The 18,151-nt window shown below is 36.6% G+C and overlaps 2 protein-coding genes across 4 annotated transcripts; one reads left to right on the top strand and one right to left on the bottom strand.

The window, feature by feature from the left end:
* Window positions 1–1,428: 1,428 nt before the first annotated feature.
* LOC127974048 (fibroleukin) lies at window positions 1,429–5,077 on the bottom strand. Its single transcript, XM_052577411.1, has 2 exons — window positions 4,346–5,077; window positions 1,429–2,911 (listed from the first exon to the last, which is right to left on the bottom strand). The coding sequence occupies exons 1-2, from the start codon at window positions 4,998–5,000 to the stop codon at window positions 2,205–2,207; spliced, it is 1,362 nt and encodes a 453-aa protein (XP_052433371.1). The 5' UTR covers window positions 5,001–5,077; the 3' UTR covers window positions 1,429–2,204.
* A 3,063-nt stretch (window positions 5,078–8,140) lies between these two features.
* On the top strand, window positions 8,141–17,863 carry LOC127973950 (coiled-coil domain-containing protein 146-like). 3 transcript variants are annotated; one of them, XR_008157264.1, is made up of 7 exons: window positions 8,141–8,845; window positions 9,100–9,479; window positions 9,984–10,064; window positions 10,408–10,577; window positions 10,663–10,907; window positions 16,515–16,742; window positions 17,410–17,863. XR_008157264.1 is itself a non-coding variant. In XM_052577406.1 (6 exons), exons 1-4 carry the CDS (start codon window positions 8,706–8,708, stop codon window positions 10,423–10,425), a joined length of 426 nt encoding a protein of 141 aa, XP_052433366.1. In that variant the 5' UTR covers window positions 8,141–8,705; the 3' UTR covers window positions 10,426–10,907; window positions 16,515–16,742; window positions 17,410–17,863. The 3 variants fall into 3 exon arrangements, 2 of the variants coding, with proteins under 2 accessions (XP_052433366.1, XP_052433367.1); XM_052577406.1 differs by having other exon boundaries at window positions 9,100–9,286; window positions 10,408–10,907; XM_052577407.1 differs by lacking the exons at window positions 16,515–16,742; window positions 17,410–17,863 and having other exon boundaries at window positions 9,100–9,286; window positions 10,663–11,253.
* Window positions 17,864–18,151: the final 288 nt, after the last annotated feature.

The following is an 18,151-nucleotide window of genomic DNA, read 5'->3' as shown; positions in this document are numbered from 1 at the left end:
CAAAAAATAGAGAGTAGGCAATTTATTGAAAACTGCATTTAAAGTCAAACAGGCTGTTCATCAGCTGATCAAAAGTTTAAGACCATATCCCAGAAATAAACTCACAACAGAACTAAAAGTGTCAAAAAAGGACTCAGTAGTGAGTAGCCCCACCGTTCTTGTTGATCACTTCAAACACTCGTTTCGGCATGCTTGATGCGACTGTTTCCAGGAGGCTGGTGGGAACGTAGAAGAAATAATAATAATAATACATTTTGTTCGCCTGTGTCTTCCACTGGCAAAACTAGTAAAATAGCTTGACACTAATTACTAATTACTGATTATAACTCTTAATCCAACTATTGTACATTTTGAAATGTAGCCGATCTGTACAGCAAACTTTTTCAATCTATATTACATAAAAAAAAACTGTTGCTTACCTGCAGTGAAGATCTAGAGAGATGAATGCAGAGATAAACAGGCATTTTTTGTGTATTCAGCATACAGTATCAGAATCAGAGTATGTGAGCGGAGCGGAGTGGGAGCGGAGCGTGGAGTGGAGCGGTGTGGTTTTGACAGGAGTGAGGAGCGGATTTTTTTAAAAGTCGGAGCGTTGTGATTTTCACTCGCTCCAAGAGCACTCCACCACCGCTCCATCACGAGTACAATTCATGCCAACGGCCCGTAATATAACTGCATATTTAGCAAGCATTCACATTAAACATATTTAACTATTGCTTGATACAGATGGATCTCTCAAATCAGAAGGCTACAATGACGACAATAGTCAAGCGGGAAGTTATAGGTTAGTTCTCAAGGAGTTTGTCTGTTCCTTTTACTGAATATTTTCGGGTCAAAGCATGATTTAAACAGTTACAGCACATTCACACACAATCACTTTCGCAATAATGCATTCAAACAAATGTAATCTTACAGTGTTACTTCATCTGTATCTGATTTTGAATGAGCAGAAATCTGTAAGAAATGCATTGATCTGTAGATAAAATAAAAATATACTGTTATTTTCATCACAAACAAAATTTGCACAGAAGAATACAGTAATTATATTAATGCTGACATCCATGTTATTAGTTTGGCATGTGGTAGGAAAAAAAGTTTGCACACAATAACCTAAGCCACTTTGAAACTCTCCTGTTATTTTATTTTTTATTTTAATATAGGCTACGTTATGAACATAACATTTCAAACATACTGAAATACTTTAGTCAAGGAGCGAAGGTGGAGCAGTGTTTCTGGTATCACTGAGCGTGGAGTGGAGCGGGAGTGGGAAATTGTGAACCCGGAGCGGAGCTGGAGCGGAGTGATTATTAAATGCTCTGAGTGCGGAGGGGAAATTGTTGTCACTCCACTCCGCTCACATACTCTGATCAGAATTGAGTTGAGTACAAAAATGTGCACAACCAAATGACTGTGTAAGAATGATCAAAATCAGTGTTTAGATACGGTTTTATTTGTTTTATAAAAAATATGAATGTGCCTTTTAAAAGCACAGATTTAGGTATTTGATATAATTTCTCCAATATACAAACAGTTTCTGAAAAAGCAATGATTAGAAATAACTAAACATATTTCAGACTGGTAAGAAAAAACATTCATCAAGGTCAGCCTAGTCACACAGCAATACTTAAAAAAATCTTTTTTTTAATCATCCCATACTTTCACAATAAATACTGTACACTTCCTCCTTGTAAGCCACAGCTATCCACCTCATGGGCCTTTAGTCCATGTCTGTAAACTTTCAACCATCTGTATAAAACATCTAGCCTAAAAAAGTCACTTCCAGCATTTAAAATTCCATAAGTCCACCAGCAAATCATGGATGGTATTAATCAAATTAACATTTTTAAAAAGCTGTTCAGTGTGTCCCACTAAATATTCAACACATGGTGGGGGAAAAAAGCTCTCATCAGGAGTCTGTAAAGAGGATGGTGTAGTAAACCAGTTAAACAGAAGATGGCAGTATGACATATACAAAAACATGAAATCATAACTCCAAGACCTGGCATTTTAAGACGATGATGGATAGTATTTTTATGTGCCTTGCAATGTTAGAAATAGATATTTAGACCAATTATTTTTGAAATGCAGTTCTGCTAACGTATGAGGATGTGTAATGAATCTCAAGCTATATCTTTAGAAGTTGTTCTTGAGGAAAAGTATGTAACTGCCCCCAAAATAATTGTTCATTTATACTTAAAGTTGGCTTAGGGTGCATAATTCTTTGGCCTCATCATCATTTTGACATTTTTAAATGTTTGTCTGTAGTTTGTCGGATAGTACTCAGACGTCTGGTTGTGCCATGTGCCCCAAAAGATCCCATTCCTCTTCCCTTTGTACTTTGTTTTGTAGTATTTGCCGTTGAGGTTTGCTGACATGCAGGCATCAAACCACCAGCCCGATTCATAGTACGCCCCACAGCTCCCTGAGGGGTACATGTCGTTGTCCCTGTCCGGTGTACTGAAGAACTTCTGATCATGGTTGAAGTGTTTGCTGAACTGCAGAGCATTTCCAGCAGTCCCCGAGTACCCGCTCAAAGACAGCCGATAATTGAGGAACTCATTGGACACGTAGAACTGTTCGTACTTGGCATACCTCCGTGTGCCCTCGAAGTCTTCAAGTTCAATGCGCAGGATCATGTCCTTGGCTTTGGTGAGCAGGTGAATTGTATCATTGCCAAGCCAGAACTCCCCTTTAAGGTCACCGAAGCCCTTCTTATAGTCAGCCCAGGGGCGGTTGAAGCTCACGCTGCCATTGATGCGGCGCTGCAAGACAGTCCACCCGCCTCCGAATTCCTCCATGTCACAGTACACCGCAAAGCTGCCATTTCTGGGGTTAGGGGTCACCTGGTACACTCCGTTTTTCCTTCGCCCTAGAATGGTGATCTCAGAACAGTCTCTGATGGTTGTGAGATCTGGGGAGAGAAAGAGAGAGAGATTTTTAAGCATGCCATATAATTTTACACGCATCAGGACCGGAATGGAATGTTTCACCTTAAAATAAAAATCGTTATTTCTAATATTCAATTTTTACTCGCCCTCATGTTGAATTAAACCTGTAGGAGTTTCTTTTTTCGTGATGAACATGTTAGCAGAAGAAAGAAACAGTATGAGGCTGAGTAAATGGTGACAGAATTGTAATTTTTGGGTGAATGATCCCTTTAAGGTCACACAGATTTTAAAGGGGTCATATGATGTTGCTAAAAAGAACATTATTTGGTGTAATGAAATGTGTTTTTCTGAATATTTGGGTTGAACTGTTCTGGAACAGTGTTGTAAATACAACTTAACCACTGATTTCTAGTTGTGTCCACTTTTGAAAGACAAAACAAAGTAGCTTTGCTTTCACAACGAAACACATACATAGCATCTTCAGAACATGGCGGCAGTGGTGGCAGCAACAATAAATGCTTTCTTTGCATGAACATTTGGGTGGCATTATGCAAATAGTCCCACATTGTGATGTAGACGTGGGGGTGTGTTTCAACAAGATGTTTTGGGGGGCGTGGGCCAATCGTAACTTTTATAAAGAATATCTCTTTGGATTTGAGACTTTAGTCTTTGCAGCGTTAGGGATCTTATCTATTCATGACCAGCTTGTAACACTCCAAAGAGAAAGGAAAACTTGGAATTGCATCATATGACCCCTTTAACATGTTAGATTGTACATGTTTGTCCTCTGAAGCTTGTGATGCTTGTGTAGATGACCCAAAAAGCTTTAATTTGGTTCACTGGAGCTTATTACATTTATTTAATCACCATGTGATTCGATGACCAGGGTTCATCCCTGCAGCAGGATTCATTTTTGAAATGCAAGCATTTGTATAATTCATTTTTATTCCACTTCTGATATTATGAATCCAAGTCAGAAGATTTCAATGAGGATTCACAAAACTATTCCAGAAGCATCTCTCCTGGCAGCTAACTTGATTACAAACTGAAAAACCTTCAGTGCGATAGCCCCTGTTTGAGGAGGCAGACTGAAAGCATTCTACAAGGTTCATGTTTGTGAATGATTTCTAGTTTACCCCAGTTCTGTGTCCTTAATAAGTTCTTACAAATTATTTCTGAAGGTGGTGTGATGTGATCATGTGACTCTGATGCAGAAAATTCTGCTTTGCCATCGCAGGAATACATTTTTGAATATATTAAAATGGAAAACATATTTTAAATTGTAATATTATCTCACAAATGTACTGTATTTTTGATTAAAGACGTGCAGCCTTGATGAGCATAAGAGACTTTATAGCCTTACAGATAAAACATCATTATATGTTTCCATATTTCCATACACTATTCATGAAAATGTACTCGCATTGCATAATTTTAAGTAGAATTATTGAACTTACGCTGAAGTAGTGGTTGTGGTTGTTGTTGACCTGGACAATGTGTGCAGTTGCTGCTGATTTTGTTGACAATCCCGGTAATGTTCTCAACTTTTCTGTCAACTATATCCTCCACATTTTGCAGATTGAGGAGGTTAAGTTCCTCTAGACGGCCCTCAAGAGAGTTAATCTGCGCGCGTGCGTTCTTCAGGCTGATAGACATGCGATTCATCTTCACCTGCATGTTTTGTACAATGTCATTATCACTGTTGTTCCCATTCCGGTAGACTCTTGTCCTGGTATCCCCTTGATTCAGCTCTGCACTGTTTGTCAGACGGTCTCCACTGTCCTTCTGCAAGTTGAGGTCTACTTGCTGCGAGCTGCACTCCAGACAGGAGCTCTTCAGCGTGTTTACGGTCTCCTTCAAGCTTTGCAGCTCCTTCATGGTCTTCTCCAGTAGATGGAATTGTTTGGGAAGCTGGATGGTCAGCGGTGGCAGCGTGATCTGGTACGGGCACTCTTCCTCGTCTTCACATTGCCCAGCTGGCTTCAGTCTCACCTGGGAGCAGCTGGAACCTCCTGACACCCTGTCCTGAACCCCAGAGGGGCCACTACCAGAAGCGTCTACCTCCTGCAAGACGGCTATCAGCAGAGAACAGCACACAAACACCAGTTTCATGGTCTCAAATAAAGTGACCCAAACTGAGAGAGAGTACTGAAGAGAACTGCCTCAAAGTGCAACAGCTCTGACATTAATATCAGAGGAGAGAGAGAGAGAGAACGAAAGTGTGGGTGGGGCAGCTGTGCATTACATAATTGCACAGTCAACATCAACGCAGGAAGAATTTGGTGAAATAGGACTACTCACCCTTTCTCTTAAAACACGACACTATGAGTCAGTATTTAGGAATGATGCTTGTCGTTGTTTTTCACTTTGTTTACTCTACAGTATATGAAAGAATGAGCCAGATGAGCAATTCAGTTGCCGTGAAGACACTAGTAGTAGTTTTTTGTTAAATCAGAATTAGATTTAAAGTGAGTTTTTTTTTTCTTTTTTCAAAAATGAATTTTTTACATTATTTACTCATGTTGTTCCAAACCTGTATTTCTTTTCTTTCTTCTGTGGAACACAAAAGAAGAAAGTTTCTACAGTTTTTTTGAAATAAAATTTTTAATGAAAGTTATCTGAAAGAAAGCTAGTCATAAAGGTTTGAAACAAAACAGACATATTTCCATGTATTCCCGTAAATGCTGTGGTGTTCTGCAAAATATTGTCTGTCATCATTCATTTATTCATACTGTCATGTGTTTGCATAATGTGTTGCTTTATACATAGGCATAGGATCATTTGTTGTCGCAAAGCAGTGTCTTACCATAGTAATGCCTGGAATACGAACAAGCTTTGTTTGGGACTTTGGTGTAGTGAACCGTAGTAATTATTTAATCTTTAGCAGATGTGTAGAGACGTCTGCCAGAAATAGTTTCACCGATCTGTTTTCGAGAGCTTTTTTTCCAATTGGTGATGCAATTTTCTGCAGAAGTCTGTTATCACTAGTATACTCCATTTTTATATAGCTTTTTTTCGTTCTAATAGGTCAGCACAGACTTTTTATCCGAACAGCCAATTGTAAGATGTGCTCGAGTGTCTTACTTCAAAGCTGGTCCTCCACATGTGTGCCTCATAACTCCCCATAATCTTGACAGTAACCAGCTTTAAGTCTTCTGCCTTGACTCAGAGCAGGAAGTCTCAAAATACAAGTGCTATAAAATAGGAAATGATAAAACACAAGCTGCTTCTCAAGACACATGTCCAGCAAATGTCAAAAACTTCTAGCAAATAATAACTTATTAATAACACTAGAGACCAAAATTAGAAATAATCATAAAAGTGCGGTCATACTGCATTTACTGTTGTTTTACAAATTTGTGAGGGTGAAATCCAATAGAAACAGATAATCAAATAGAAAATAGAAAACAGATAATAAAGCATACTAGCATTTTAATAAAGTACAAACTTATTTAACAGTAACAGCCTCGATCGCACAGAGCCTGGTTTTCATTTGCATGTTGTCTAGAAGTTAAATGAAGCTTAAGTCAAAGCAATTAATATTAACGTGAAAGATCTTCAACATTTGATGGATCTCAGCCCTGCACAGCAAGTAAATAATCTTCGAGTCTGGAAGAGATTTACTGCATCGCTCAAAACTTGTGTTTGTTTGCCTCCACTATGAAGGAGAAAAACGCGTTCAGATTTTCTGTTGATAATCATGCTTATATAGAAAACATCACCTTCATTGGTCAGATAGACAACACTCAAAGCTTAGATCCATTGCATGTGGTCCGCACCTGAAATGAGTCTCAGTAAATCCCCAAGAACCTATCTAGCTTTAATGCCCCATCAAAAACCCATATAACCTGCTCTTTCAGCTACTGTTTATTTGGATCATTATTAATTCGTTTTCATCATTGTCGTCAAGTTCTCAGGAATCTGAAATGCAGAAGCAGGAGCCGAAGAAGGCCTAGCTGTTTCCCGAGAGACTGAACACAGAGGTCAGCAGACTGAAACAGAGACTTCTTCAGTACTACAGCCAGCTGAAGGAGGATGAAGAGAGAGAATACCAGATGCAGTTTCAGTTTGAGTGGTACGAGGCTCTGCAGGACCACACCAAGATGTGTGGCTTTGCTTAGGCTCCATTAAAATACACAGAAGGAAGAGGTGTTTGGCAGGTTTTAGTGAAGACTAACATACCAAATGGTAGTTTGATCTATCATAACAGTGAATTTACAGTGAATCTACTTACTACTGATTGTGCAAGTAAACATTCATTTTATGATTTAAGAACTTCTAAGTCTGAACTTCTAAAACGTCTGAGATCCACTGTACTAGAGATGTATTTTATATATGTCAGTTGATCAGATGGGCATTCGTACTGCAGGCATATTACAGCCAGATGCAGCTTCTACACATATGTCTATTACAGGATGTACTGAGTGGCTCCTTCATCCTTAGCCAAACTGACATGGATTCATGACTGACATGGTGAAATATCCTGCTTAAAAAATGATTACTTTGCAAGTTTATGTCATGCGTATTTGAGTTCCTTTTTGTATGAATTGCTTCATATCTTGATTCTATGCATGTCCTTATTTCTGTATAATTCATGAAATTTCTTTCACAGAATTTGATTTCTCCTTTTTAGTCTAAAAGAGGAGAAGCTCTGTCTTGAGAAAGAATACCAAGTATTGCTGGTACGGTGATGATTTAGGATGAATTATGCATTGGGTATTCCACACAATTCGCTTCAATTAGCAAAATGCTTCAAAACACACACAAAAAAGACTGAAATGCTGCAATAATAAATATTTAGATCCTTCTACTTCATCTAAAATTCAAGAAAGTGCGTCTAGAAAATTACACAGAAAGATATTCTGTTCATGTTAATAAAACTAATTTCAATATCTTTATTTAATATATAGATACTAAATAGATACAGTTGATATAGAAAGTACCATTAAAATCCCATTTTGTTGCTGTGCAGCCTGAAATGAAGATGGACACAGTTTTTTTTTATTTTTTTATCTAACACTCGTAAAAATAAAGGTGCTTCACGATGCCATAGATTAAAACCCTTTTTGTTTGAATGGTTCCATAAAAAATCCTTTAATATCTGAAGAACCTTTCTGTTTCACAAAAGGTTCTTTGCGGCGAAAGGTTCTTCAGATTTTAAAAAGGTAATAAAGAGATGGTTCTTTAAAGAACCTTTGACTGAATGGTCCTTTGTAGAACCAAAAATGGTTCTTCTATGGCATCGATGAAGAACTGTTTGAAGCACCTTTAGTGTATTGTCACAAATGTTTGGATCTGTATATGTATTTGTTGTCCTGTATATCCTCAGGAGCTAGAAAATATGTACATGGCTCTGAAGAATAGTTGTGAGGAGATGAGGAAAGAGGTGGTTCAGTTTAGACGGGAAATGAAGCCTTTAACTGAGAGCATGGAGACTCCACAGAAACATAAAGAAAGAACAGGAGTTGGAGAATTTAAAAGATCTCATTGAAAGAAATGAGGTAAGCAAGACCACTAAGCTGTAATCACTGAGAAGTATCTGTCCTGTGAACTTTGAGAAGTGGATTTGACATGTTTGCAAAGTCTTTGACCAGGCTGAGCTGGCTCAGGTGCTTCTCATACCTGTTTAACTTGGAAAGGAGATCGACTGGAATTGAATCAAGAAATTAAAAAGTCTTGTTCCTGAATAGTTTCACAAGCAAAAGAAGGATTTGACTGACTATCCCTTTGTATTTGTTTGCATATCATAAGGAGCTGGAGAAGCAGGTTGTAGTAATAGAGCAACATCGTATAGAGAACATGGAGCATTAGCAGAGGATGGAGGCAAAGTGTGAAGAGGTGAAGGAGGCCAAAAGAGTGGTGGTACGAGAACTGGAAGGCCACAAGTCTCAGCTGGTGGCTGCAGAGAACACACAAGAGACTCCTCAAGAAAAAGAGGCCATCTTCATGAATCAAAGGTTGTAATCTCAGAGTTTCTTGCCAGATGGGTTAGGATTCACATCAGAACTCTACTCTGACAACACCCAAAATGATTCTGAGATTAAAGACCCTTAAGAAACCTTCAGAAGATCCCTTTTCTAAAATATGTAAATAATACAATGAAAAAAGAGGCTATGTGTTGGGGGTTGGCAGAAGAAATCAGTCAAATAGCTGTGTTATAAGTCAAATAAACACATTTTAAATCTCCGGTATTGATTGTTTTGGACTACAGAGGTCTGCTGGACATCAACATGGAGCAGATTGTTGCTGAGTGTAAGTCTCTGAGTGATAAACTGGCTCGAGATACACGGCTGAAAGACAAGCTTGTGCAAGCCCTGAAGAGAAATGAACTCCAGCTAAAACAGGCCAGAGACTCTTTTGCTAACACTCAACAGCAACATATAAAGACCCAGTCTAAGGTAACTCGAAACACATCTAGTTCCTTATAATGATAATGATAATAATACATAATTATATCAATAATCATACTTTAAGAGTGTTTTCAGGATTTTCCATGATTTGGCAACACAAGAATGACGTTTAGTGGAAATGACTGCAGACGCTAATGACGTCCAACATTTCAGAACTGCCGTGAAGCCATTTCTTTCTCATGTAATGAACAAAAATTAGTTCCTTTTGTATTTTAGAGATTTTTGTTACATAAGACACATGGCCTGGTAGCAGTTGCCCCATAATTTATCTTCATTACAATGGAAAAAGGTCCCAAAAAAGAGACACTGAAATCGAAAGATCTTTTCTTAAATGTTATGCTAACATAAAGCGTATAGTAGCGGTCATGAATTACATTTGGGAAGTTGATGTCTTGTTGATGTTTTTTGACATGCTGTACTCTATTTAAAACTATTCTAAACAGCATTATGATAATGTATGTTAACATCATAGTTTTTTAGTTAGTATGCATGCAGCTTTTTTGAGCTAATATTAATTGAGAACCTACCCTGAATATTTTTTTTATTTATTTTATAAATTATTTTTATCACACCATTTAGTGAAGGTACAAAGTTGATATTTTACAGAAGTTACATGTTCTCTTTTAAATTATAGACTATAAAGAAATAATTTGCTTGTTTTATACTGTATATATCGTTTGTGTAGAGAGACTCAGTCCCAGATGGTAACTGCTTGTTGCAGAGAAGAAGAGATCTGGAAAAGCTAAAACGCAGTTTGATTAGCAAGGTATGTACAGTACATTATGACAAATGGCTTTCAGTTGACATAATGTGGTGTGGCAAGATACATTCAAAAATGAGTGTGTGTCCACTTGTATGTTTTCATGTGTGTATGTGTGAGAGAGTAGCAGTCTGTGGAAGGGCTGAAGGTCCAGCTGCTTCAAGAGTATGTGCAACAGGAACGAGTTTGATCACCTTCATCATCTCATACTTATCAAAGCAGATGAAAGACAATTCTGTAGACAGCCTGAAACAGAGCTGAAACTTTAGCCTATAAAACAATCAAGTCTGTTAGTCTGTAGCCTGTTCAGTAAATGTTTACTTAAATTTTGTTTTCTTTCCCTCAACAGGCTGGGTGTGTTTGCTAAACTGTATGAAGTCACCAAGGGCCAGCGGAGCAAATACCTGAGCCTGATCCACATCTCAAACCAGAACCTGGCAGAGGTGCAAGAGAAGCTGGCCAAACTGGAAGAAAATTTTAAGACACTGCCATCGATTGCTATCAACAAAGACAAGCACTGTAGCTCTCGCGTTTTTCCATACTACAATCTGACTCCACTACACCATAAAATAATATTTGGTTAACGTGCTTGGTTTCACTCTAGGTTGCTGCAAAAGTCCAGTCTACAACACTCTCACAGCTACAAACTCGAGAGACCATATGAAGAACGAGATCTCAAGGGTGTTACAGGTTCTGCAAGAAATGCACCAGAAACTGGAGGAGCAGAAATTTAACCTCGGCAAACTCATGGTCAACATGCTGGAGCAAAAAAAGCTGCATATGTGCAAGAGCTACAAGGCTGCCATGCAAGAACACATCCAGCGGTGGGAGAGTTATAAGAGCTGTCAGGTGAATTTGTAAAGTCTGGGGTGGTATTTGCACCAAAAATTTTACATCTGTGTTTGTGTTGTCAGGGTCATACAGAGTGACTTCTCAGTGGGTCTCCCAAATTTTGCATTAGATTGGGTGAAGCAGCCAAAGTGATGATCCGTCACAGATACAGTACAGACCAAAAGTTTGGAAACATTAATATTTTTAATGTTTTTGAAAGAAGTTTCTTCTGCTCATCAAGCCTGCATTTATTTGATCAAAAATACAGAAAAAAAATGTAATATTGTGATATATTATTGCTATTTAAAATAATTGTTTTAAAATGTATTATACTTTAAATTATCATTTATTTCTGTGATGCAAAGCTGAATTTTTAGGATCATTATCACATGATCCTTTAGAAATTATTCTAATATGATGATTGATTATCAAAGTTGGAAACAGTTCTGCTGCTTAATATTTTTTCAGGACATTGTGGCGGAGCTGAAAACTCCAATATCAAAAATTGTAATTATTAATATTGTCTCCGCCCATTTTCGTTTACCAAATGAGGAAAAAGGAAATGAGGTAATCTAATAAAAGGAGGAATTTAAACTGAAGGAGGAGAGGAGTAGGGTCGGAAGAAACGTGGAGTGTTGTTGTTAGTGCGCTGTGGAGATGAGAACCGGAAAGCCTCAACGGAAGCCGAACGCCATCTAAAAATATACCCAACAAACGAATTTGTGGTAATCTAGTTAAACGCTATTAGGAAGTACCCAATAAATGAACTGCTGGCTGGTAGTTGGACGGAAAAAATTAAGGGAGAAGGAAGGTGTCTACACTTACCTGTGTGGCGGTGACGTAATCCTCGGAGGGAGAGCGCTGTGCCTTTGCTGGAGTGGATGCTAGAGAGTGGACCGCTCTCCATGACGATGTCTTCAGCGCAGAGCGTTTAAAAAGTCCCGATCGAGCTGTTAACGACCGTCTGGATCCTGGCTGTTTTCGTTTACCACCAACACAAGTTCACCAATTACTGAAGGCGGCTTGTTGGATACGTGGCTGGTCTTATCCCAAAACACTCACACCATTCATCTCTGCACTTTCCACACCCACATTTAACCCGGTTCCTCTCAAACTGCAGTGAGTAAAATATAAATATATATATGATGTTATCTTTATTTTATTTGTATTTTCTTTACTGAACCTCGACTCATAATTTAAAGGTTTATTTTATTTTTCTGTTCTTGTCACTGATAATTGAAAGTGGTGTTTTTCTGTTCTTGTGAGAAATACAGTTGTCTAAATGGAATCCTATGACGTTTGTGCTTTATTTCTTGGAATGTGAGTTTATATATGTAACTGGTGGTATTTATGCTATCTGGGATATTTGTTTTCTTAAACATTTGACAGGGTTACTCCTGTCTGGCGCCCGAATTTAAGTTTAACCTAAAGAGAAAATCATTGGTTTGAGTTTCTTAAATTATTATCGGGTCACCACCGTTACAACATGTGATACTTTTTTAGGATACTTTGATGAATAAAGAGTAAAAAAAAATTGTAATAACAATATACACTTCTGGTCAGTAATTTGGTGTCAGTTAGAGGTGTGCGATACCGCTAGATTTGGTATCGATCCGATACCAAGTAAATACAGGGCCAGTATCGCCGATACCGATACCAATATCGATACTTTTTAATAATTAAGGTGGATGTGTCTTCAACCTAAATCTAAATTAATTTTCATGACTTTTAATTTGTTTTTGTGATTTGCATTTTGGGTTATTAATCAGTACTACAAAAGCTTTTGTTCAGAAACAACTTTTGGTTACTTCTGATTTATTTAAATAAACAAAGTTACAAAATGATTACTTCACAAATATAAAAAATGTAAAAACAAATTCTCTTTTCAAGTAGCATGTTAATAAAAAAAAAATTCTCCTCTTTAGTGCACTTCTTTTCAGTATTTTTTTCTTAAAGTCACAAAGTTTTACTTCACAATATAAAACAAATTCTCCTTATACAAAATTCCTGAAGCCGACATCTTCCACTATGGAAAGAGGCTGCAGGTCCTTCACAATCATTTCTGATAGGCGCCTTGTAATATCCACTGCTCTTGGAGAATCAGCTATTGAAAAATAATAAAAATAATTAAGTCTGGTACACATCTAGGTGAAGGTTAAATATAGAAATTAGTATCCCTTTCACAGCTAACACAAAAAGGGTAGATCGGCCTGAAAATACAGCCATACAACGCTCCTCTTTCTCTGCCTCTGACCGACTGCTGTTAGAAATGCGCGGCTGAGCGGTGCGCGCGCCTGACTGCTGGTGGTAGCGCTAGTGGTGAGTCACGTGACGGTACAACACAGGAGAGGGGGCGGAGAGCAGTGTCGAGCACGAGCAGCACTCTTGAGAGCTTGCTCTGCTCTGTGACAGCAGCAGCATTTTGACAAACACGGCCAGGTCGCAAAACGAGAGAAACTGAAACTTAAGTATCGATATTTTCCCGTTGGTATCGATCAATACCGATACCAACGTTGGTATCGATATTATCGATATAAGTATCGATCTGCCCACCTCTAGTGTCAGTCTTTTTTTTTCTTTCTTTTTTTAAATAAAATCAATACTTTTATTCAGCAAGGATGTGTTAAATTGGTAAAAAGTGAAAGTAAAGAAAATATATTATTAGAATATATATTATTAGAATTTTCTTTTTTATTTTGAATTTCCAACACCCATAATAAATCAGAATATTAGAAAGATTTCTAAATGATCATGCGATAGACTGGATGTCACATGTGACACTGAAGGCTGGAGTAATGATGCTGAAAATTCAGCTTTGCATCACAGGAATGTTTTTTTTTTTTTTAAAGTATATTCAAATAGAAAACTATTATTTCATGTTGTAATAATATTTCACAATATTACTGTTTTTTTTCTGTATTTTTGATCAAATAAATGCAGGCTTGATGAGCAGAAGAAACTTCTTTCAAAAACATTAAAAATAGTAACTTTTAACTTTTGGTCTGTACTGTATATAAAGCAAAAAACAATACTATAAACTTTAATCCAGTGGAATGTAAGTAAAGGTTCGATTGTATATAATGATCCAAACATTCATTGCACTCTAAGGTGGCACACATACTTACAGCTCTTTTTACCATTTATAGTTCCTTCTAAACGATAAAAGTGAAATAAACCATCTTAGCAAGAATCTCCTTGATAGTGTTTAATCAACAGAAGGGTCTCTTCATATAAACATCTATTGCATCAGTGCAGATAAAATAAACACTTAAATATTAGATTGTTACTAGTTCTCATCCTTGCTGTAGGGCTTGAAGTCAGGGGTAAAAACATAATATGTCTTCAGACACTGTGTGCAATGCCAAAATACAGTTCAAGTCCAATATTTTTCACTACATTTACATTTGTCACAAATTCCACTTAATACTGATGCGGAGAAGCACTTCCTGAAGTCCAACACATTATGGCTACACTGAAAATATCAGCTGCACTAACCGTTCAAAAGTTTGCGGGCAGTAAAATTGATCATTCAATTGATCAGTAGTAACAGTTGAGACTTGAATAATGTTACCAATTTTTTATTTATTTTAATAAATGCAGTTTTTTAAACCCATTCAATGTTAAAGTTCATTAAATAATCAATGTATCAATGTTTCCAAAGTGCACTTCAATGTTTTCTTGAGCACTAAATCAACATGTTAGCCTGATTTCTGAAGGATCATGTGACACTGAAGACTGGAGTAATGACAGCACAGGAATAAATTACATATATAACTTCTTTCAAGAAGATTAAAGCAAAGGATTAAGATTAAGACTCAGAACTCAAACATTGCCTTCATCGTCCCTCCTTCTATTACTCTAATTCATTTGATTGATTAAAAGGCTTTTATTCATCAGCTTGCGGACTTTTTTCCCCAGCTCTTGACCTGTCTGTTGTGGGCTCATGTTGGTGTTGGTCGAAGTGTCGCTCTTTCTGGCCGTCATCTACATTACACTGATATCTTACATGTCTCTCCCAGATCAAGTCCACTTGGACATCTAACTTGTATTTCAGCTTTTCCTCTTTGTCGAGATGCATAACCCTGGGTGTTAACCAAGAGACATTTTTAGATTATAATTTACAGTACAGACATCATTTAACAATCCAGTTGGGTTGGCATGTTTTGTTTGTGAAGACATTTCCAATCATTTGGCCTTCACTTGAGCACAACAAAACGAGAACCACACCTCAACAGTAGTCGACATTAGATACAATGTAACCTTTAGTGATCGAAAATCACAATGACACATTCGCCGCCATCCTGACGCCGTTTAGCCAAATAACTCGCAGAGGGATACAAAGACAAAACACAATACTCACTTCCTGTGCATCTGTGTAATGAGAGCTAAGGGGCTTTAAATGAGTCCACAGTTTTAATTGTGTCCTGATGGTGTGGCTTGTGTGAACCAAACCAGAGCACGACAAGTGAGTGGAACAGATCCGTTTCATCGAGAAGATTGAACAGTTACAGTCCACATGGAGGTTGATGCCTTGCTTGGCAGGGACCCTCCTGTTGGTCAGTTTCACTAAGCACAATCACCCCAAAATCAACGTATTTGCAGAATTTAATTTAATTTGTAACACTTGATTTTTTTTAAGCTACTTTTTTATTTAATAATAATAATATAATAATAAATGTTCTAAATATTATTATTTTTTTAAGAATTCTTTATATTCTAGACCTAGTTTGTGTCATATAGTCCAAATAAATAACTGTTTACACATTTTATTGCATACGATATGAAATGATGCTGACTTCATAACAGATTTTTTGAAGGGAAATAACGTCTCCATTTAATGTAATATTTGTTTATTTATATTTTTTTGTAAAACATGAAGTATATACCATTAATTAATAATTATATAAATATATTTTTAGGAAATATTATATAAATATAATTATTATCAATAATTATTTCTATTCTAGACCTATTTTGTTATACATATAATTGTACAACATATATATTTAACACATTTAATTGAGGTGAGGACTTATTAAATCTAACAGATAATTTCGCAATGTAATATAATTAAAAAATATATATATAATGAGAATGTTATCGTCTGATTAAACTAAAATATGTCATAAAATGACTACACGGTGCATTTTATATAGTTAGAAAAATGCACACATACACATTTAAAGGAAAAGTTAATGCGTGTGTGTGTATGTGTGTTTATTTAGAGGTGCATTTAGCATATAAGGAAGTTAATGCTCTTGGAAATGGAACCTGTTGTATGAGCCGGTTACATGGCTTTCCCCCTACATCCAAATCAAGCCTGAGAATGGCACGAAAGTTTACACACACTGCACAGCAACACCGTTGATTTAGATCAGTACTCAAATGGTTTTGTTTCAGGACTCAGAATTTCCATGGAATCTCAAGTAAATACTTGATGCTTCAACACCCCTGCAGACCTCATGGTCTCCAAAAAAAAACATCAGCTGCCCACAGTAATGATTCATAGCAAGCTTTCCTTCAAATTAACTAAACCTTAAACTATTATGCTATGTTACTGTAAACACATGAGGTCATGAAGCCAGGAGGTTTAGCAAATTCATTTAGAGTGTGTTTTTGTTTTAGGCAAACAAGCTGGAGGCACAGATCAGGGAGTGCACTCGTAAAATGATGGCGGTGGTAGCAGAGCTGTCCATGTGACAGGCAGAGAGAGAGTATGACCCTACAGCAGGAAATGACAGACAAGCAACCACAGCTGGACTTGTGTCAGAGGAAAGTAGCTCAGAGAGCATAACATGTTTTCGAAATCAGCACAGATGCCAGGCATTCGCAGAGAGAGAGAAAAAAGGCAAGGTAAGCTTCCAGACAGCACCAATGACTCAGATCCTACAGTAAATAACGTTCCTGTTGATCATCAAATATGAAAGATTGGGTCACAAAACCTATCAAGTACTTATCCATATAAAATTTATTTTATTGTTAAGATTAAATTGTATTTTTGGACAGTATTTTCATCACAATTACCCATTTCTCATTACCTCTACTGTAATATCTACTATTAATATCATAAACTGTTATAAAAAATATATATATATTATTGATAGTAATATTTAAGTTTAGATATATTTTTTTATTATTGTATAATTTGCATTACAGTATTTAGAATGTAATATGAATCACAATAAAAAAAAAAAAAATTAATTTCCAGACACATTTCAGCAATGGGAATTTTCAAAGGAAATGTACAATAATTACACAATGAAAAAAAATCATAAAAATGTCCTCAAGGAAAATATAACTTCTGATCTGAGCATGAAGGGACCAAGATATCTTTTAACGAGATTTGAGATAGACATTTTATGAAATTCTCAGTCATGATTGGTGTATTTAAATTAATCTATCATTATAAGGATGGCTGTGTTGGATCAGTGCTAAAGCGCTGTTGAGAAATGTCCTTTAATTGAAATATTAACATCATGTTTGTGTGATACTGAAGTATTCTTCTGTTTGTGTTTGTTAGCTGGCTGAGGGAGATAAGTGGAACCAGCTTCCAAACGGTGTTTATACCACGGCTGAGCTTCGACCCAATGCTTACATCCACATTGATGATCCTTTGCCAGAGCCCAAACCAAAATACAAACCCAGTGAGTCTGCAAACTCATGATGCATCCAAAAACAAAAATAAAAGCCCAGATGTGCTCCCATTTCTGAGGAATCTTGTCCATTTCCTCAGAACTAGTGATGCTAACATAAGACTTCTTTGTCATTTGGGTCTAATTTCTGCTTAGCAGTCCAGTGAAGCTCCTGCTGGTGGAATGCTGGGAATTCAGACCAATTCTTTAGAGATCTACACATGATGCTATGCCGTCTGGACTCACAGCTGAATCATACAGAGAAATTAATTACAGAACTAAATGGGACATTATATGGAATAGTTTTTTCATTTGATACTACAAAGATTATTAGGAAAGATTCATATAAAATATATATAATATATATATATATATATATATATATATATATATATATATATATATATATATATATATATATATATATATATATATATTGAAAATCCTACTATGTATACATATAAATACATATACATATGCATACATATGCACAGGCCTCCATTTGAAAATGGGAATGTGGACTGGACAGAATTTAAATGTAAAATAAAATAGGAACACAATACAAACTTAAATCAAAATAAAAAATATCTATTCTGTGTATGTTTTTTCATGTGTAATTTCCAGAATGTT

Source organism: Carassius gibelio, chromosome A4 (genome assembly GCF_023724105.1).
Source record: "Carassius gibelio isolate Cgi1373 ecotype wild population from Czech Republic chromosome A4, carGib1.2-hapl.c, whole genome shotgun sequence".
NCBI classification, from domain to species: Eukaryota; Metazoa; Chordata; class Actinopteri; order Cypriniformes; family Cyprinidae; genus Carassius; species Carassius gibelio.
Note: the sequence above shows the minus strand (reverse complement) of the source record. Positions and strands in the feature narration are given on the sequence as shown.

Bases quoted from the DNA above. Each gene is read 5' to 3' on its own strand.
- LOC127974048 (XM_052577411.1), bottom strand. From the start codon at position 5,000: ATGAAACTGGTGTTTGTGTGCTGTTCTCTGCTGATAGCCGTCTTGCAG. The intron at 2,912-4,345 runs GTAAGTTCAATA...TTCTCTCCCCAG, and splicing joins ACCACAACCACTACTTCAGC to ATCTCACAACCATCAGAGAC.
- LOC127973950 (XM_052577406.1), top strand. From the start codon at position 8,706: ATGGAGGCAAAGTGTGAAGAGGTGAAGGAGGCCAAAAGAGTGGTGGTA. The intron at 8,846-9,099 runs GTTGTAATCTCA...TTTGGACTACAG, and splicing joins GCCATCTTCATGAATCAAAG to AGGTCTGCTGGACATCAACA. The intron at 9,287-9,983 runs GTAACTCGAAAC...TCGTTTGTGTAG, and splicing joins ATATAAAGACCCAGTCTAAG to AGAGACTCAGTCCCAGATGG.